Source organism: Ahaetulla prasina, chromosome 6 (assembly GCF_028640845.1).
Source record: "Ahaetulla prasina isolate Xishuangbanna chromosome 6, ASM2864084v1, whole genome shotgun sequence".
Lineage (NCBI taxonomy): Eukaryota > Metazoa > Chordata > Lepidosauria > Squamata > Colubridae > Ahaetulla > Ahaetulla prasina.
Window position 1 is genome coordinate 8,590,812 of NC_080544.1, and position 22,527 is coordinate 8,613,338.

General features: G+C 42.0%; 1 protein-coding gene across 2 annotated transcripts in view; it reads left to right on the forward strand.

The window, feature by feature from the left end:
• LOC131201176 (pulmonary surfactant-associated protein A-like) overlaps nucleotides 1-7,322 on the forward strand; it is a 29,878-nt gene extending 22,556 nt beyond the window's left edge. For both annotated transcript variants that reach the window (XM_058188861.1, XM_058188862.1), the window contains exons 5-6: nucleotides 4,261-4,338; nucleotides 6,867-7,322. In XM_058188861.1, the coding sequence (XP_058044844.1) occupies nucleotides 4,261-4,338; nucleotides 6,867-7,243 (455 nt within the window). In that variant the 3' untranslated portion in view covers nucleotides 7,244-7,322. The remainder of the gene's footprint in view (nucleotides 1-4,260; nucleotides 4,339-6,866) is intronic.
• The last annotated feature ends 15,205 nt before the right edge of the window (nucleotides 7,323-22,527 follow it).

A 22,527-nucleotide genomic window follows, 5' to 3' on the forward strand; every position in this document is an offset into this window, starting at 1 on the left:
CAGATGACCTGAATGAGTTTTACTGCAGGTTTGAAAGGAAACTACAGCCACCTATCTCCACAACCCCCATCTCAGACACACCAACAACAGCCAAGCCTCCTACAACTGACCCCATTTCATTGGGTTCACAACCCCTAGTGATCACAGAAAAGGAAGTGCAGGACCTATTTCACAGACAAAAGCCAGGAAAAGCTCCAGGCCCAGACAAGATAACTCCTTCTTGCTTAAAAGTCTGTGCTGACCAATTGGCCCCCATCTTCACCCATATTTTCAATAAATCACTAGAGATGTGCTATGTTCCTTCTTGCTTCAAACGCTCTACCATCATCCCAGTGCCGAAGAAGCCCACCATCAAGGAACTGAATGACTACAGACCAGTTGCTTTAACATCTGTAGTCATGAAAACCTTTGAAAGGCTAGTGCTTTCCTACCTGAAAACCATCACGAATCCGCTCTGCAACCCCTTGCAATTTGCATACCGAGTAAATAGATCAACAGATGATGCTGTTAATATGGCTCTGCACTACATCCTACAACATCTTGAGTCTCCAAAGACCTATGCAAGGGTCCTTTTTGTAGACTTTAGTTCAGCATTCAATACCATCATTCCAGACATTCTTCTAACTAAGCTAAACCAGCTACAGGTACCGGAACAGACTTGTAAGTGGATCACAAGCTTCCTAACAAACAGGAAGCAGCAGGTGAAGCTAAGCAAGATCACATCAAATACCTGTACAATTAGCACAGGGGCCCCCCAAGGCTGTGTGCTCTCCCCACTTCTCTTCTCTCTGTATACCAATGACTGCATCTCCAATGATCCATTTGTTAAGCTACTGAAGTTCGCAGATGACACAACAGTGATTGGTCTCATTCGAGACAATGACGAATCCGCATATAGACGAGAGGTCGAACGACTAGCCTTGTGGTGCAACCAAAACAATCTGGAACTGAACACACTCAAAACCGTAGAAATGGTGGTAGAGTTTAGGAAAACACCTTCCATCCTTCCACCTCTCACAATACTTCACAACACAGTATCAACAGTAGAAACCTTCAAATTTCTGGGTTCTATCATATCGCAAGATCTCAAATGGACAGCTAACATCAAAAACATCATTAAAAAAGGACAACAAAGAATGTTCTTTCTGCGCCAACTCAGTAAGCTCAAACTGCCCAAGGAGCTGCTGATCCAATTCTACAGAGGAATTATTGTCTGTCATTTGCACCTCTATAACTGTCTGGTTCGGTTCTGCAACCCAACAAGAAAAACACAGACTTCAGAGGATAATTAGAACTGCAGAAAAAATAATTGCTACCAACTTGCCTTCCATTGAGGACCTGTATACTGCACGAATCAAGAAGAGGGCCGTGAAAATATTTGCAGATCCCTCGCATCCTGGACATAAACTGTTTCAACTCCTACCCTCAAAACGACGCTATAGAGCACTGCACACCAGAACAACTAGACACAAGAACAGTTTTTTCCCGAAGGCCATCACTCTGCTAAACAAATAATTCCCTCAACACTGTCAGACTATTACTGAATCTGCACTACTATTAATCTTCTCATCGTTCCCATCACCAATCTCTTTCCACTTATGACTGTATGACTATAACTTGTTGCTGGCAATCCTTATGATTTATATTGATATATTGACCATCAATTGTGTTGTAAATGTTGTACCTTGATGAACGTATCTTTTCTTTTATGTACACTGAGAGCGTATGCACCAAGACAAATTCCTTGTGTGTCCAATCACACTTGGCCAATAAAATTCTATTCTATTCTATTCTATTCTAAAATTGGAAGTGTCTTGGCGACGTTTCGACGAAGCCTCACTCGTCATCTTCAGCTGAAGTCTGAAGATGACGAGTGAGACTTTGTCGAAACGTCGCCAAGACACTTCCAATTTTACGTGGGAGAAAACCCGAATAACCAAAGACCTACACACACACACACACACACACACACACACACACACACACATACAGCATTTATATAACTGTGAGAAATTTCTCACATTCTCACAGGGCAGATGCAACTTAAAACAAAACATACTGCAGTCTTACAGGTTGTTCTAGTATTTACATCAGATCGCCTAAATTATTTCAGTGTAATCCACTCCATGGTACGGCCACACTTGGAATACTGTATCCAGTTTTGGTCGCCATAATGTGAAAAAGATGTTGAGATTCTAGAAAGAGTGCAGAGAAGAGCAACCAAGATGATTAGAGGACTGGAGGCTAAAACATATAAAGAACGGTTGTAGGAACTGGGTATGTCTAGTTTAATGAAAAGAAGGACTAGGGGAGACATGATAGCAGTGTTCCAATATCTCAGGGGCTGCCACAAAGAAGAGGGAGTCGGGCTGTTCTCCAAAGCACCTGAAGGCAGGACAAGAAGCAATGGGTGGAAACTAATCAAGGAAAGAAGCAACTTAAAACTAAGGAGAAATTTCCTGACAGTGAGAGCAATTAATCAGTGGAATAACTTGCCTCCAGAAGTTGTGATTGCTCCAACGCTGGAAGTTTTTAAGAAGAGATTGGATAACCATTTTTCTGAAGTGGTGTAGGTTTTCCTGCCTAAGCAGGGGGTTGGACTAGAAGGCCTCCAAGGTCCCTTCCAGCTCTGTTATTCTATTGTATTGTATTGTATTGTATTGTATTGTATTGTATTGTATTGTATTGTATTGTATTGTATTGTATTCTATTCTATTCTATTCTATTCTATTCTATTCTATTCTATTCTATTCTATTCTATTCTATTCTATTCTATTCATGATTGGCATTAACAATATCTAGAGTCTGAGAGGAGGTAAGTGTTATTTTCCCCAAATGTTTTTTTTTTCTATACTGTTGCAAAGAGTCAGTCTGGTGTAGTAGTTAAGGCATCAGGCTAAAAACCAGGTGTCTCTGAATTCTAGCTCTGCTTCAGGCAAAAAACCAGCTGGGTGATCTTGGGGTTAATCTCTTTCACTCAGCCCTTGGAATGAAGAAAGGGCAAACCCTTTCCCAAAACCTTGCCATGAAATGTGTATTTATTATGGATGGAGGTGTCAACAATAACTTGAGGACACACACATGTTGCTAACCCTGGCTTTTCAATATTAAAGGACTTAGAGCCTCTTATTAATATTCTGGTGGATGACCAAAGTCTGTCATTTCAAAAAGTTGAATAATAAATGTAACATTGGATTCATGCAAGCTTTCAAAGAAAGAAAGACACAAAAAATGTGTTTACGACACAAAACAAAATCCATTTGTTTCAGTTGAAAGACTGAAGAAATACTCTAGGCCAGCGGTGGGATTCAAATAATTTAACAACTGGTTCTCTGCCCTCATGATTTCTTCCAACAACCAGTTCACCAAACTGCTCAGAAAGTTAACAACCGGTTCTCCCAAAGTGGTGCGAACTGGCTGAATCCCACCACTGCTCTAGGCCTACAAATCAATCAATTAATCTACAGAGGAATTATTGAGTCTGTCATTTGCACCTCTATAATTGTCTGGTTCGGTTCTGCAACCCAACAAGAAAGACACAGACTTCAGAGGATCATTAGAACTGCAGAAAAAATAATTGCTACCAACCTGCCTTCCATTGAGGACCTGTATACTGCACAAATCAAGAAGAGGGCCGTGAAAATATTTACAGACCCCTCGCAACCTGGACATAAACTGTTTCAACTCCTACCCTCAAAACGACACTACAGAGCACTGCACACCGGAACAACTAGACACAAGAACAGTTTTTTCCCGAAGGCCATCACTCTGCTAAACAAATAATTCCCTCAACACTGTCAAACTATTCACTAAACCTGCACTACTATTAATCTTCTCATCGTTCCCATCACCAATCTCTTTCCACTTATGACTGTATGACTGTAACTTTGTTGCTGGCAATCCTTATGATTTATATTGATATATTGACCATCATTTGTGTTGTAAATGTTGTACCTTGATGAACGTATCTTTTCTTTTATGTACACTGAGAGCATATGCACCAAGACAAATTCCTTGTGTGTCCAATCACACTTGGCCAATAAAAAATTCTATTCTATTCTATTCTATTCTATTCTATTCTATTCTATTCTATTCTATTCTATTCTATTCATTCTGTTTTTTAATTTATCAGACTATTGCCGGTTTGTTTAAAAAAAGCGACGTCCCAATTAATTTCACAGGATCAGATAGTCATGTAACAGTAACAATAACTTCAATTGAACCATCTGACAATGAATTTCTATTATTTTTCATTCGCAGGTGTGCCTGCCAGCCAGGATCCTAAGCTACAAAACGACATCAAAGAACTTCAACACAGACTCGCCAGAATGGAAAGAGGTATTTTTTTAATGGCTTCCCTTTCTCTTTTGCAGATTAAAAGTGGGTGAGTAGTTTTTAATTCTTATTCCATTTGTGTCACCAAGAAACCTGAATGAGAACAAACTGGTATTCAAAAGACTATGCAATATTATGACTGTGAATAGTTATACTTATCTGGGTATTATTGAAAATGATGATCCAGGGAAATCGCATTCCTGGAATGGGGATTCTTTGAATTTCACCAACTGATAAAGAATAGGATACCCTAAAGCTAGATTATCCCTCTATTTTTAATAGTCTGCGCTATCTATGTTATCTGTCAGAGGTCAAGAGACTTTCTAACATTCACTGTTTTTTCTTCTGAATTACCAAGCTGTTATTTTTATATTGAATACATGGGAGGGTCCTAATGCTCAGGAGAGATTCAACTTAGAATCATAGGGATTCCAGAATCCATAGGGCTGGAAGGGATCTTATTGGTCATCTAGTCCAACCCTCCATCCAAGCAGGAGACCCTCCACCATTTCTGACAGTTGGCAGTCCAGTCTCTTCTTGAAAGCTTCCAGCGATGAAGCTCCCACAACTTCCAAAGGCAACTTCTGTTCCATGGGTTGATTGTTCTCACTGTCAGAAAATTTCTCCTTTTTCTCAGTTGAATCTCTCCTTGTTCAGTTTCCATCCATTATTCCTTGTCTGGCCTTCGGGTGCCTTGGAAAACAGCTTGAGCCCCTCCTCTCTGGGGCAGCCCCTCAAATATTGGAAGGCTGCTATCCTGTCTCCCCTAGTCCTTCTCTTCACTAGACTAGTCAGGCCCAGTTCCTGCAACCTTTCAAGGTATGTTTTAGCCTCCAGTCCCCTCATCATCTTGGTTGCTCTTCTCTGCACTCTTTCCAGAATCTCAACATCTTTTTTATAGTGTGGTGACCAAAACTGGATGCGGTACTCTAGGTGTGGTCTTATTAAGGGTTGGAGGTTTTCTAACCGAACCATCCCACCTCTTCCTTGAAGCAATAAATACTGCTTTTTAATGGATGGGATAATAGCTTTCATCAGCATATTGCCATCAGTCCAGATCCTGCTTTGTTTTCTGGTTTTAGACAAATGGCTGTCAAATATCTTCTTAAAAACTTCCAGTTTTGGAGCACCCATAACTTCCAAACAATCTTTCTTTCTTTCTTTCTTTCTTTCTTTCTTTCTTTCTTTCTTTCTTTCTTTCTTTCTTTCTTTCTTTCTTTCTTTCCTTCCTTCCTTCCTTCCTTCCTTCCTTCCTTCCTTCCTTCCTTCTCTCTCCCTCCCTCCCTCCCTCCCTAGTCTGTTAATATTTGTTAGTTGGAGAAAAATCTACTTTTCTTCCTGTATAAGCTCTCAAATGGCAGTATATGATCCAGTGTCTGATGAGGAACACCACCATCAGGAGCGGGGTGGGATACTCTTCCCCGACAGATGGCATGCAAAGTGTGGACCCTGTTCAGAGTTTTCCAGCACTGGTGGGAATTATGTGCTAAATTTTGTGTCGGGTCGCATATATTTTTTCTGGAATCTGAATCTAGCCTGCTCTCCTTTCATAACCTGAGGTCCAGAGAGCTTCAGAAGGTCAGTGTGGGGCATATGGGAAGGAGACCCAAGACTGCAAGGCTTCTGGTGGTGTTGTGCCTCGCCTGCCCTCCTCTCTGTGGCCGGGCCCCTCCCATCTCCTGCTATCTGAGCCAGAGACTGATAGTGAAGAAGAATGGCCTGGCATGCCTCTAGCCCTGAGCAAACAAACCTCCCTCCTATAGCATGTGAGCAGGAAGCCAGCCACGAGCTAGAATTGCCGGCAGCTGAGGAGGAGGCGAAAAGTGGAAAGATCCCCGCTTCCGGAGAATGGAGAGGCGACGTCAGCAAAAGGAAGTGAGGGGCAGGCCTGGATAAGTGCTGAGTCATGGAGCCACACCCCATGGCCTATATAAAGGATCTGCTTTTTGGCATTCCTTGAGTCAGGCAAAGTCTCATCTGGTTGCTGAAGTCACACCTTGGATTCCTGCCTGCCTTGAGAACTCTGACAGGAATTTGGCAAAGCTGCAGAGGCTTCGTGGCCACGCTTGATACAGACTTCCCAGACCCGGCTGTCAGAGGAGGAGTGGGACACGACAGGTGGGGTGAGATGAGGGGGGAGAGCAGGAGGGCTCTGCAGGAACCCTGTGGTGGGTTGGTAATTTTGCTGCAGCCATTGGTAATTTTGAAATGGGGTCATAAGTAGCTTTTTGAGAGTAGATCATAATTCTGAATGTTCATTAAATGGTCTGTTGTACTTTAAGAATTACTGTATATGGAATTGGAATCTATGCAGTTCAGGGTGAAACGGAGGGGTCCTTGATGGTCTCCGAACTTGGTCATTGGCTTGTAGATGCTCGCGATGGTTAGATAATGAAAAATCTGCAAGTCAACCACCAAACTCAGGAAGCATCAAGGACTCCATCGGCCTTCAATTTAATTTTTTTTACAAAAGTCTGGCAGGATTGAGGCCATCTGGATGATCTAAGCGAGGCTTCCAAATTTCTTGACAGCTTTGACCTTGGATGGAAAGATGGCAATTGCTGGAGATAAGCTGTTCGCCTCTACTGGGAAGACAGCTGTGTTTGGGAAAACAGAAGTGACTTGCCAAGAAGCCCACAGCTCCACTGCAGCACCGAAGAACCTGAATGAGAACAATGCTATTCAGAAGATTGTGCAATATTATAACAGTTATGCCTATCTGGGTATTATTGAGAGCGATGAGCCAGGGACATTCCATTTCCGGAATGGGGATCCTTTGAATTTTACCAACTGGTACAAGAATGAACCTTCAGGTCAAGGATCTGAAAAATGTGTGGAAATGTACAGCGATGGCACTTGGAACGACAAAACGTGCGACAATTACCGCCTTGTGGTCTGTGAATTTTAAGCCCAACCCAAGGCAACCGTTGAATGTTCCTTAAAAGATAACTCAGTGTGATTCTTCTGTCCAAAAAAAACAAAAAAAATATCAATAAAAATCTTTGGCATTTATTTTGCTTTCTTTTCATCTGCTGGGCTCAAAAGGCAAGTCTATTCTGAAAGAATCTGCATGTTCAGAAACAGAAAAGGAATCTCTAGGATAGTGGTTCTCAACCTTTATAGTGCTGCGATCCCTTTAATACAATTCCCCACGATGTGGCGACCCCAACCGTAAAATTATTTTCGTTTTGAATTCATCACGCCTGAAGCCGTATCGGCTAGCGATCTGAACTGCTTGCGATTGCCTTGAGGACGGAGGCATTAAAGCGGAGACTCCTCCCCTATTAAGTTTATGGCGCCTGAAGCCAGATTAGGCTAGTGATTGGGAGTGATTGCAGCTGGCTTGAGAGGAAGACATCAGAGCAAAGATTTCTCTCTTTTTTAATTGATCGTACCTGAAGCCGAATTCGGCTAGCGATTTGAGAGCCTGCAGCTGGCTTGTGGAGTCAACCATTGGAGCGCGATTCTTTGACTCACAAGTATACTTCCCATATTTCCGATGATCTTAGGCGACCCCTGGCAAATCGTCATTCGACCCCCAACGGGGTCGCGACCCACAGGTTGAGAACCGCTGCTCTAGGATGTGGGTTAAACATCATGAAGACCATAAAACTAAATTAAAGAAGAAATAGAAATGTCATCCCCAAGAGGAAAATAATATCAGTTACCGTAGGATAGAGATGCGGGGTTATACAGATAGTTCTTCACTTACAACACTTCCTTTAGTGACTGTTTGAAATTACAACGGCGCTGAAAAAAAGTGACTTATGAATGTTTTTCACACTTACGACTGTTGCGGTATCCCAATGGTCATGTGATCAAAATTCAGAAGCTCAGCAGATGACTCACATTTATGACGGCTGCCGATGTCCTAGGGTCATCTGATTTCTTTTTGTGACCTTCTGACAAGCAACGTCAACAAAGAAGTCACCTAACAACTGTGTTACTAAACACCTGCAGTGATTCACTTAACGGTCTGCGGCTAGACAGATCACAAAATGGGACAAGATCCACTTAACGAATGTCTCACTCAGCAACAGAAATGTTGGGCTCAATTGTAGTCGTAAGTCGAGGCGGCGGGTGAGAAAGTCAGGATTCATTTTAAAAAGGGAGACCAGGGAAGGGTGAGAGAGTTTATAGTTGAAGATTGAGCAAAATCCCAAAACGTGGTATGAAACACAAGAGTCCAGACATTTATCCAGATTACCGCATTATTCATTCAGGATTTAATTGGAGCTAATTCTCTCTCTTCCAGCCAATATCCAAAGATACCAATTGCTAGGTATCAATTCCACGCTTCTCAGCCTCTCACTCCGGTGCTTTGGTGTAGATCTGGGGTCTCCAACCTTGGCAACTTTAAGCCTGGAGGATTTCAACTCCCAGAATTCCCCCAGCCAGCTTTGCTGGCTGGGGGAATTCTGGGAGTTGAAGTCCTCCAGGCTTAAAGTTGCCAAGGTTGGAGACCCCTGGTGTAGATGCTTAACAGCTTGGGAATCAGGATAAAATCAGTACCAATAGGTCAGTCCAAGAATTATTCTTCGCTACGATTAAAAAAAAAAAGATGACATTATCAAAACCAAGAACTGATGCAAACTCCCTGCTGTCACAAACACCTGGAAAAGCACAAGGAAGGACAGGACTTCTGCTGTCTTAAGGTATTTTTATTTTTATTTATTTTATTAGATTTTTATATCTCCCTTCTCCGGAAGGATTCAGGGCGGTGTACAGCCAAATAATAAAAACCCCACAATATACACATTAAAACAAAAACTTAAAACCAAGCATATTACATAAATGGCCGAAATTTGAAACAATTTAAAACCCTAAAATTCATAAATAACCCCAATTAAAATTTAATAAAACTTTTAAGCCAGTCCCGCTTGAATAAATAAATGCGTTTTCAGCTCACGGCGAAAGGTCCGAAGATCAGGCAATTGGCGTAAACCAGGGGGAAGTTCGTTCCAAAGAGTAGGAGCTCCGACAGAGAAGGCCCTTCCCCTGGGGGCCGCCAGCCGACATTGTTTGGCGGACGGCACCCTGAGAAGACCCTCTCTGTGTGAGCATACGGGTCGGTGGGAGGCATAAGGTAACAGCAGGCGCTTAAATATAGCTATTTCCTTAGAAAGTAGGGTACTTACTAGAAGTGTTTGGCTTTACCAGTCCTGGGAAAAGTCAAGAGAGCTGTAAGCTGGGAGGGGGACCATGGGATGTACCATTTCCCCCCTCTATATTAACGGACATGGAATAACAGAAACTCACAGGGTGACTTTAATCGGCATAGCAATTATTTTTACAACATTCAAACCATTTGCATGACCAATAAGTTTTAGCAGTAGTGGGTTGCAAACCCGTTGCTACCGGTTTGCTCCTGCGCGCGCAGTTGTGTGCTTGTGCAATGCTTCGACGTATGTGCAGAAGAGTTCGGTGCGGGTGGGCGGAGCCTCCTGCTGCCGCTACCAGTTCGCCAATCCTGGTAGAACTGGTAGCAAGCCACCACTGGGCTTTAGGGTCCTTGAGTGGCGCAGACTGCTAAGACAGTCTGTTATTAACAGCAGCTGCTTGCAATTACTGCAGGTTCAAGTCCCACCAGGCCCAAGGTTGATTCAGCCTTCCATCCTTTATAAGGTAGGTAAAATGAGGTCCCAGATTGTTGGGGGCAATAAAAGTTGACTTTGTATATAAATATACAAATAGAATGAAGACTATTGCTTCACATAGTGTAAGTCTTCTCCAAAGCCCTGAGTCTTCGGAGAAGGGCGGGATATAAATGCAAATTAAAAAAAAAATGCTTCATTTGTCCCTCTTGTGATGGAGCAACTAATAATAATATAATAATAATATTTTAATTTGTATACCGCCCTTCTCCCGAAGGACTCAGGGTGGTGAACAGCCAGAATAAAATACAAAATGAACAATACATACAACAGTAAGAACAACTCTTAAAAAACTTATTCAAATGGCCAAATTTAAAATACAATAACACCCTATAAAATTGACAAAAAATTAAAAACCCATAAAATCAGATTAAAAATTTAAAAATCAAGCCAGTCCAGCAAGGCGGAATAAATAGGTTTTAAGTTCGCGGCGAAAGGTCCTAAGGTCAGATAGTTGTCGAAGTCCAGGGGGAAGTTTGTTCCACAGGGTAGGAGCCCCCATAGAGAAGGCCGTCCCCCTGGGGGCCGCCAGTTGACATTACTTGGCTGACGGCACCCTAAGGAGTCCCTCTCTGTGAGAACGCACCGGTCATTGGGAGATAGAGGACGGCAGTAGACGGTCCCGTAGGTATCCCAGTCCTAAGCCATGGAGCGCTTTAAAGGTAGTAACCAATACCTTGAAGCGCACCCGGAAGACAACAGGTAGCCAGTGCAGTCTGCGCAGGATAGGTGTTACATGGGAGCTCTGAACTGCTCCCTCAAAACTACTGGTTTGGGGTATTGTCTTAACTACCTTGTTGAACCTTTGAGGAGGAACGAGGGTGGAACCAGCCTGAAATATTCATGATAAAGTCTGGGGAGGAAAAAAAAAAAGGACTGTGTCACTTTAAGAAGCAGGTGGGAGGTGGCACAGTATAAGCAGTCGAGTTACCTGTTAGTATGGTTATGACTGCTATTTCCCAATTGTTGGTCTCTGAGTGACCATAAGACCCGCTTGGATTTGTATGGCTTTATTATGCAGATGGAGCATAACGTCCTTCGAAGTTGGGGAAAGTTTTGTTCTTGTTTAGCAGCCTGAATGGAAACAGACAAAAGACCTTTGGAGTGGTTACAGACACCTTTCTTCTATCTAAAAGGTGAATCAGGTGGACAGAAGGTAAGTAGCTGCTTCCTCTAATCTTACTTGTGGGTTAGACCAGCTGTTTAAGCATGAATATGGGAACCAAGCATCCCCTTTTCCATGTGTCCCATTTAGAGGAAATACGTGGTCCTTCCTCAGAATGAAAATACCTCTGTCTTTCCTAAGGCTGCTGAAGAGAAATATTTAGTACGTCAGATTTTTGGGTGAGGTGAGGGAAAATCTCTTTCCACCCTCAAATTTCTTATTAAGCTATGGCTGTTAAAAGAAAGAGAATGTGAAAAGTTTATTTTATTTGTTAAAAGGTTATTTATATGATCTGAAGAAGGAGCAGGAAGATAGAAGAAAGGGAGAAGAGAGGAAGGAGAGAGAGGAATAGAAGAAAGGGAAGAGGAGAGGAAGAAAGGGAGGGGAAATAAGAGTAGGAGAGAAGGTTAGATAGGGAGGAAGAAAGGAGGAGGGGAGAAAGGAAGGGGAAGTAGAGAAGGAGTAGGAGAGGAGGAAAGAAGAAAATAGGAAGGATAAAAGAAGGGAGGGAGAGGAAAAAGAGGAGAGAGAGAAGAAAGATTGCTGTAAAACAAAAACGATGAAACGGAAGAAAGGCAGCCCTGAACACATTTAAATCTATCAGGATAAAGAATGAATCACTATGAAAGTTAAAAGAGAATATATATGATTAAAAAAGGAGAAATTAGAATTTGCGGGTGAGAGAAGATGTTGTTTATATCAATAAGCATAGAAATATTAAGACATGATTAAAAAATATGGAAAAAGAATAAGTAAAAGTAAAATGTATTTGGATAAGACAAGTTGTATAAGATATGATATGGCCAATACTCTGTTCATAAAATATGTGGGGGTGTGTGAAGAAAAGAAAATCAATAAAATTTGATTCAAAAAAAACAACAACGCAGGGATTTTTCCAGAGAATCAAAAGGAAGGAAAATAATGTAGTGCTACTCAATTATCTACACAAATGAACTTGGAATTATTTGGAACTATTTAATAAAAATAATTATTCCCACCCCCAAAAAGAAAATAAATATTTTCTGCCCCGCATCTGTTTACCCTAATTATACTTTCTTTTTAAAGTGTGCCATCAATGGCCAGACCACCAAACTTATCTTGCCATTTGCCACTTTTTTACTAGAACAGGCGAAATGTGTATTTATCTGTTCCACAATAGCGCAGACATTCTAATGCAGCATTGCAAAAATTTTAACTCAGATGCTATTCCTGGAGCAACCTGGGGCTTAAGGGGATGAGACGGCAGCTAGCTATTCATCTCATAGGGAGAAACGCGGATGATTGAGGGAGCACCACGTTGCTCCCGGGTAACACCACTCCTGCGCAGTCTGCACTGGCTACCTGTGGTCTTCCGGGTGCGCTTCAAGGTTTTGGTTACCACCTTCAAAGCGCTCCATGGCTTAGGGCCCGGGTACTTACGGGACCGCCTGCTGTTTCCACATGCCTCCCACCGACCCGTACGCTCTCACAGAGAGGGTCTTCTCAGGGTGCTGTCTGCCAAGCAGTGTCGGCTGGCGGCCCCCAGGGGAAGGTCCTTCTCTGTGGGAGCACCTACTCTCTGGAACGAACTTCCCCCCGGTTTACGCCAATTGCCTGACCTTCAGACCTTCCGCCGGGAACTGAAAACTTATTTATTTATACAAGCGGGACTGGCCTGATTTTTAAATTTTAAATTTAAATTTTAAACTTTTAATGGTAATTTTTTTGGGTATTTTTATGGTCAATCGACGGTTTTAATTTGGCCTTTTATTGAATAAGTTTTTTAATTGTTATTTTAATATGTATATTAATTGTTTTAAATGAAGGCTGTACACCGCCCTGAGTCCTTCGGGAGAAGGGCGGTATAGAAGTTTGATAAATAAATAAATAAATAAATAAATAAATAAATAAATAAATAAATAAATAAATAAAAGTATGTAATAACTATATTAATTGGATATAATGAAAGGGAACATTAAGACAGGAACGGTAGGCACGCTGGTGCTCTTATGCATGCCCCTTACAGACCTCTTAGGAATGGGGTGAGGTCAATAGTAGACAGTTTTTGGTTGAAGCTTTGGGGATTTTGGGAAGAGACCACAGAGTCTGGTAATGCATTCCAAGCATTAACAACTCTGTTACTGAAGTCTTATTTTCTGCAATCAAGATTGGAGCGGTTCACATTAAGCTTAAATCTATTGTGCGCTCGTGTATTGTTGCAATTGAAGCTGAAGTAGTCTTCGACAGGAAGGACTCTTCTTCTTGCTTGGGTCTCTGCTCCACCAGCCACACCCTGGCATAAATGTACTTTTGTACAGAGTGGTTAAAAGATTGGAAGTGTTTTGTACACTTTAAATGTGTCATTATTATAAAGCCAGTCAGTTTTGCTTGTATGGAGGAGTTAGTAAAAGCAAAATACTTAGAACTGTACAGCCCAGGGAAGAATAGTGCGATAATCTCACATTTTTTCACACTGACACACATTAAAAAAGTGAGATTCTGATGTCCATTCAAAAGAATATATATGCTGCATATATATACATTACATACACATACACACATATACATAATACACATACATGATCATCATTCTAGCCTTTATCTATCCACTGTAGGATGAAGGCCTCTTCTGCATATTCCCCACCAATACAGTCCTGAGCTTTCTTTTTGCCAGCTGGGCCCACCATACTTGCTGATGTCGTCCATCCATCCATCTTGTTTTAGGTCTCTTTTATGGATGCTTTTGATCAAGTGGGATCCATTCTACAACTGCCTTGGTCCACCTGCCATCGGTCCTTCTTGCTCGGTGACCAGCTCATTTCCATTTCGGTTCTTTTGCTCTCTTGATGGCATCGTATACTTTCTTTTGCTCTCTGATCCACATGCAGGTCTTTCTGTCTTGTTATATCGACTGTGGTCTCTTTCCGTGGTTCTTTGTGCCACTCACAGCTTTTGTGTCGATTGTTGTCAGTGTCCAACTTAGAGCAGGTACCACACGCTGATCAAAAACTTTTCTCTTCAGGCATAGTGGGAGGTTGTTCTTGAAAATTGCCGAATGCCTGCCAACCATACTTAACATGATGTTCAATTTTCTTTATTGTATCATCTTCTGTTGAGGTCCATTCACCAAGGAAAATGTAGAACTACATCTAGTTCTTCTCCAGATATAATTTTTTGTCTTTCTTTAGTGAATTTACATCTACATTTACATCTAAATTAATCACAGAGCATTTAGAATAGGTAGCGGAAAAGAGAGCCTTGTGAGTTAACAAGGTTGATGCTATATGGAACAAAGTTATTACAGAATCTAGTTGTTCTGCTTCAGATAACACAAAGCCTCCTCCCAGAAGATAAGAAACAAAACCATTCATGGAGAGTGTTGTGGTCCACCAGCAGCCTGTGGAGCTGGCAACGGAGTTGGACAGCGATGAGGCTGAGGAAGAACAGGGGCCAGTCCTGGAGGCTGGGGAAGGCCCGGATGAGGGCTTTGCATTGGAGGCAGAGGTGGGGCCAAGGCCATCGAGGAGTGAGGTGCGGATTCCAGAGCCTCCAGAGGCTGACAGTAGTGAGGCAGAGGAACAGGAGGAGCCTGTTCCTAATGCACGCATGAGAAGAGCTGCCAGAAGGCAAGAGCAGCTCAAGCAAAGAGGACGACTCAGGAGTAGGGCCAAGAGATGATTGGCCCCTCCCATAAGTCCTTCGGGAGAAGGGCGGTATACAAATTTAAATAATAATAATAATAATAAAAATAAGGCTGAAAAGACCAGCAATGGCATTTGGGCTCTTTGCCGGAAAACAATGTTGATAGCTTTGTCTTGTTGCATTTGTGTTGTATCGGTGTCTTCTGAACTTTTGCCAAGAAAGGCCTTTGGAAGTTTGTCTAATTGGACCAAGATTGGTGATAGGACTGAGGAATTGTGTTGGGAGGAATTTGCTTTAATTTAGTTGGACTGCGCTGTGAATGAATTAATTTTTAGCCACTCTAATAAAGTTTGTTTGTTTTTACACTGACTGAGTTTCCTACTACCTACTTGGGCCTGGGTCACAACAGAGAGGTCCCTGACAATACTGCAGATCCTGGTTATATGCCATGTCCTGTATAGAAGAAAGTGAACTTCCAATAATCTTTCTTGCTGCACTCACCACTCACTACAAAACACTTCCGAACCACAAAGTAAAGCAATATGACAGGATGCTTTCAATCAATAGCAGGATAATAATTTCTTTGTTTCTGAAGCTCACTACCAATAGATGCCACCATATTGTTCACTACACTGTCAGGGTTCCAAGTAATAGACCCATAACAAGCAAAACTCCGAGGCATGTAGATTCCTCAAAGAATAGCTTTATTGGATATATCATATTGGCACAGATCTGGTGAAAACCGACTCTGAAGGTTCCCATGGTTTTCATCAAATTAAAAATAAAAGTTTTTCACTTTCTCAAAACAATCAGTCACATGGTCCAAACACAGCTCCATCTGGTTGCCTGGTGACATCACTCCTTCTTCCTCTGACCAGCTGTGAGAATGTCCTTGATTCCCAAGAGAAAGTATTTTGTTTTAGCTAAGTCCCAACTATCTCAAATCCCACCCCACACATCCCTCAGCTCCAGTGTGGCAGCAATGAAGCTCCAAGATGGCTTCGATCAGGTCAGTTTCAAAGTTCAAGGTTGACATACACTTCCTAAAGTGGTAGTGAACCATACAAAATCTGATCTGAACCCTTTATTGGGTTCAGCATTGCAACCTTATTCAATTCAGGGTTCACTTCAATTCACTTAATCTTCGATTCAGTCTTCCAGTTCCTTTTGGGGTGAAAAAAATTGTCTGAGACTGACTGAGACTAAGTTGATAAGTTGAAGTTGACTTTGTAAATATATACAAATAGAATGAGACTATTGCCCTATACATTGTAAGCCGCCCTGAGTCTTCGGAGAAGGGCGGGGTATAAATGTAAAAAAACAAAAAACAAAACTGGCTATCATCCAAATTACGTAATCAATCTGAAGCATTGGATCTGATTACATGGTTCAAATCTACCTGCCAATTTGATCTACACCTTTTTACACTTGTGTAATTGAAAAAATCAATCTTGTGCCAAGAGCCCTTATTGAATATTTATTTTTATTTATTAAATTTCTGTGCCTCCAATCTCCCCTGGAAGGTGACTTTACCCTTATGAGTCATTTTCACTTCTTTACAACCTTTGATCATTGTCTTCTTACTTCCTTGATTATTTAAATTCCCCTACCAAAAAAAAAAAAAAGCAATGATCGCCATTAATTGGTGTGTGTTTGGAATTAAGAACTTCCTAAATACATGTCAACTTCATAGAACGAAGAAGGCGGGTTAGAAGATACTATAGATCAGGGGTCTCCAACCTTGGTCCCTTTAAGACTTGTGGACTTCAACTCCCAGAGTTCCTCAGCCAGCTTTGCTGGCTGAGGGACTCTGGGAGTTGAAGTCCACAAGTCTTAAAGGGACCAAGGTTGGAGACCCCTGCTATAGATCACAAACAAACAGAATCACAAACAAACAGAAGTTATATTGGATAACAGAAACCTCCCATCGCCCATTTCTATCAGCTGTCAACCTTCTGTGGTACCTGAACACAGAATCTGGATTTCCCTTTTTCTTCTACAACCATCTGCAAAATAAATAAATAGAGAGCGAAAGGGAAAACAGATGATGAAAAGCTCAAATGTGAAATATCAGCTTGCACACAAAAGTACTTTTATTGTAAGCACAGCTGGTTACACACACCCATTCCCCACCTGTTTGTTTTGCTGGGTAAGATATAGCTCACTCAGTCGCTCTGTGTGTTTGCAGTACTCTTGCTTTTTTTCTTCTGATTGGAATTGCAAATTCATCCTCCAGAAGAGGAAGCAGAAGAGGGTGAACAATGCTTTATGTAATTCAAGTACAGGGTGAAGAAACCGAGACCTCTAAAAGTTGGTAGAACTTCCAAGTTCTATCAGCATAGAACTTTTAGGAGTTCAAGTGGCTGAGAACGACCATTTTTTTAAATTTGAATTTAAAAAATTGAATTTCATGCCATCTGGAGGGTCCCTGTTACAGTAGGTGACCACTGGAACTCAATGATTTATTTTTTGATTCATTTGTGGGACCCAAGCTCTATCTTGCATTTTCTCCAGGATCTCAAGATAGCATTTTTGAAAACCTTCGTTTTGTTCCCACAACATTTGTGTGAGGGAGGATTGCCTGAAGTAATCAGAGAACTTCCAAAGAGGACATCTTACAGATACAGATTAACAGAGTCGGAAGGGACCTTGTAGGTCATCTAGTCCAACCCCCTGCCCAAGCATGCCCTACACCTGTGATGGTGAACCATATCGGTTGGCATGTGAATGTGGCCCTAGCTCAGCTCCAGTGCGCATGCGCATGCCGGCCACCTAATTTTCGCCCCTTCCGGTCCCACCGGAAGTCGGGAAACAGGCTGTTTCTGGCCTCCAGAGGGCCTCGGGGGTGGGGAGGTCCATTTTTTACTCTCCTCAGGCTCCAGAGGCATGAAAACAGTCTTCCCCACCCCCCAAAGTCCCTCCAGAGGCCAGAAACTGCTCATTTCCTGACTTCCAGTGGGACTGGAAGGCCCATTTTTCACCCTCCCCAGGCTCCAGAGGCTTTCTAGGAGCCTGGGGAGGGTAAAAACAGCCTTCCCCACCCTCCGGAGGCCCTCCGGAGGCCAAGAAAGCCTCTGTGGCCTGCGGAGGATGAAAAATGGGCCTACCAGCCCCCCCGTGCCATCGCGTGCCAAAAGCGGGGGGAGCACGTGCGTTTGCGCAGGAGGGCAGGGCGCATTCAATTATGGGTGTGGGCATGCGTGCGCGTGACCCCCCCTCACTTTCCTCCCACTTTTGGCACATGACAGCAAAAAAGTTAGCCATCACTGCCCTACACCATTTCCAGTGATGAAGCTCCCACAACTTCTGAAGGCAACTCCTGTTTCATTGGTTGATTGCTCTGTCAGAAGATGTCTCCTTATTTCCAGGTTGAATCTCTCTTTGGTCAGTTTCCATCCATTATTCCTTGTCTGTCCTTTGGGTGCTTTGGAAAACAGCTTGACCCTCTCCTCTCTGTTGGCAGCCTATCAACTATTGGAAGATGCTCTCATGTCTCCCCTGGTCCTTCTCTTCACTAGACTAGCCATGCCCAGTTCCTGCAACCGTTCATCGTATGTTTTAGCTTCCAGTCCCCTCATCATCCTGGTTGCTCTTCTCTGCACTCTTTCCAGAGTCTCAACCTCTCTTTTATAGTGTGGTGACCAAAACTGGATGCAGTATTCTAGTTGTGGCCTTAATAGGTCTTAGAGTTCTGGGCCTAAGGCCTTGTGGCACCCCACTGCTTACTTCTCTCCATGTAGACTTAGACCCATTAAGGACTATTTGTTGAGTACAGTTTGTCAGCCAGTTGCGAATCCATCTGGTAGTGAAGCTATCTATCCCACTTCTTTCTAAGTAGGTTGTAGTCTATTTTGTCAAATGCCTTGCTGAAGTCTAAGTATATCATGCCCATAGTATTTATTTATTTATTTATTTATTTATTTATTTATTTTTCAAATTTTTATACTGCCCTTCTCCGAAGACTCAAGGCAGTGTACAGCACAAATAAAACATAAATATCAAAAAAATTAAAATACAATATAAGTTAAAAATCTGATTCAAATATGCTAAACGAATTAAAATAGAAATATAAAACTCTAAAAATTTAAAAAACCCCACTAAAAACCCTCAATAAAATCATTAGGCCAACCCTGCTTGGTGAAACAAAAAAGTTTTGAGTTCGCGTTTAAAGGTCCGAAGATCAGGGAGAAGACGTAGCCCCACAGGTAGTGTATTCCAGAGAGCCGGAGCCCCCACAGAGAACGCTCTTTCCCTGGGGGCCGCCAGCCAACATTGTTTGGCCGACGGCACCCCAAGGAGGCCCTCCCTATGAGAGCGCACCGGACGATGGGAGGCTGTTGGTGGCAGCAGGCGGTCCCGTAAATATCCCGGTCCAATGCCATGGAGCGCTTTAAAGGTGATAACCAGGACCTTGAATCGCACCCGGAAGACCACCGGTAGCCAATGCAGCCTGCGCAGGAGAGGTAGTTACATGGGAGCTACGCGACACTCCCTCTATCCCCCGCGCAGGCGCATTCTGCACCAGCTGGAGCCTCCTGGTGCTCTTCAAGGGGAGCCCCATGTAGAGAGCATTGCAGTAATCCATTTCACTGGTCTACTAATTTAGTCACTGTGTTGAAGAATGAGATAAGATTGGTTTGGCATGATCTGTTTTCAACAAACCCCTGCTGGCTGCCAATTATTACTTTACTCGTTTCTAGGTGTTGGCAGATCTGTTTTTTTTAATTACCTTTTCCAGTATCTTCCTGATGTTAGGCTGATTGGTCTGTGGTTTCCTGGATCTGTTTTTTCCCCCTTTTTTGAAGACGGAAACCACATCAGCTCTTTTCCAGTCCTCTAGTAGTTCCCCAGTGGTCCAGGATTTTTGAAAGATGTGGTGCAAATGGTTTTGAGATGACATCTGCCAGCTCCTTTAGAACTTTGGGATGTAACCCATCAGATCCTGGTGATTTGTATTCATCAAGATCAGACAGGTGTTCTCTTACTATTTTTTTTTGCTTGTTTTAACTTTTATTTCCAGTCTGTTTTTTACAGTTATGTTTCTGGTAGGTTGGGCTATAGTTTCTTTTTGCGTGAAGACGGATGCAAAGAATGAGTTAAACTGAAGCAGCTCTGCTTTCTCTCTGTTGCCTGTTATTTCCTTGCCGTCTTCTCTCTTTAGTGGACCGACTGTTTCCTTGATTTTTTTCTTGTTATTTATATGTTGGAAGAAACCTTTTTTGGTTATCTTTGACTTTTGTTGCAAGTCTTTGTTTATTCTGAGCCTTTGCTTTCCTGACTTCGTCTTTGCAGTTAGTAGATATTACCCTCTTATTCTGTTTTTCTTTTTTTTTAAAAACTCTTCTTTAGAGCAAAGGCAGGACTGGTGCCCCACAGGAAATGTTTGTTAAGACCTGCTGAAGTGTCATTCAAGTAACGTCAGAGGTAGACAAAATAATATCATTTTCCATCGATTTTATGCAAAGCTTGGCCAACCGCTTTGTCTCATTTTTATAATATTCAGTTTACAGGGAAAATCTGTGCGCTGTTTTTCTCCACTTATTTATTCAAAACAAGATCTGACACACACAAAATGCCTGACAACCGAAATAATTGATGATAAACCACAATCTGCTAAGCACTTTGCAAGGCAAACTAGCATCCATTATCTTTCATAAGATTTGCCTGACAGCTTTGTTTGCTAAAATACCTCATTTGGTTTCAAAGGTATATTTCCTAAACTCTGTGTTTGAATGTAAATCAGATGTGCTGATAGAAGGGGGGGGGGGAAGAAAGGTCCTAAGCAAACCAGTTTTTAAAAGGCAAAAAAACCCAAAAACACACACACACACACACAAAAACACACTTATCTCTCTGAGGAATTAACCTGTTCATTTCCCAACTTTTGCAATGCATATTTACACAAACCTGGAATACTTCTGGTATCCCTTTCAAAATTTTGCAAGTTTCCAGCTTAATGTGAAGATGGATCTTAACAGATCCATCTGTTAAGCTACTGAAGTTTGCAGATGACACAACAGTGATTGGTCTCATTCGAGACAATGACGAATCCGCATTCAGACGGGAGGTCGAACAACTAGCCTTGTGGTGCAACCAAAACAATCTGGAACTGAACACACTCAAAACCGTAGAAATGGTGGTAGACTTTAGGAGAAACCCTTCCATACTTCCACCTCTCACAATACTTGACAACACAGTATCAACAGTAGAAACCTTCAAATTTCTAGGTTCTATCATATCGCAAGATCTCAAATGGACAGCTAACATCAAAAACATCATTAAAAAAGGACAACAAAGAATGTTCTTTCTGCGCCAACTCAGTAAGCTCAAACTGCCCAAGGAGCTGCTGATCCAATTCTACAGAGGAATTATTGAGTCTGTCATTTGCACCTCTATAACTGTCTGGTTCGGTTCTGCAACCCAACAAGAAAAACACAGACTTCAGAGGATAATTAGAACTGCAGAAAAAATAATTGCTAGCAACCTGCCTTCCATTGAGGACCTGTATACTGCACGAATCAAGAAGAGGGCGGTGAAAATATTTGCAGATCCCTCACATCCAGGACATAAAGTGTTTCAACTCCTACCCTCAAAACGACGCTATAGAGCACTGCACACCAGAACAACTAGACACAAGAACAGTTTTTCCCCCGAAGGCCATCACTCTGCTAAACAAATAATTCCCTCAACACTGTCAGACTATTTACTGAATCTGCACTACTATTAATCGTTTCATAGTTCCCATCACCAATCTCTTTCCACTTATGACTGTATGACTGTAACTTGTTGCTGGCAATCCTTATGATTTATATTGATATATTGACCATCAATTGTGTTGTAAATGTTGTACCTTGATGAACGTATCTTTTCTTTTATGTACACTGAGAGCATATGCACCAAGACAAATTCCTTGTGTGTCCAATCACACTTGGCCAATAAAAATTCTATTCTATTCTATTCTATTCTAAAGAATGCCAGCAACCTTGAAAATTCCAGTTGGCTCAGGACTGTTTTTTCCGTCTAATTACGGATTTCCCTTGAATATCCTGGGCCAGCCATTAACAAAATTCTGTTCATCCTTCACTCCTCAAAAATAAAATAAAATAAAAATAAAATAATCTGGATAATCTATGCGTTTATAATCTATGTGCTTGTTACCATTTGGCACATTGTTTGCAAACAACACACACACACAGAACTGATCCTTTCTTAGCAAGGACACATGGAGAGAAAAATAAATTGCAAAGGTAAACAAATGGCTCCCGGATTCTGTGGTGCCACAGATATTACGATAAACCCGCATGTCAGAGAAGCCCTTCTCATGGTGGCATGTTGACAGGGCAATAAATTATTCTGAAGTTTTTTCAAGTGGCTTCAGAGTTGAAGATGTTATGCTAAGGTTTTGTATAACAAAGGTCCTTCTCAAGGCTTTGGGGAATGGGAGTAGAATGAAGAGCAATGGATTGTAAAAAAAAATTCAGAAACACCTGCACTTTTAAATTACATTACCTTACAGATGACCCACACCCAGTCAAAGACCTTGGAGTCTTCATATCCAATGATCTAAGTGCCAAAGCCCATTGCAACTACATCGCAAAAAAGACATTAAGAGTTGTTAACCTAATCTTATGTAGCTTCTTCTCCAGAAACACTACACTACTAACCAGAGCATACAAAACATTTGCTAGACCCATTCTTGAAACTAGCTCACCTGTCTGGAATCCACACCTCATTTCTGACATCAATACAATT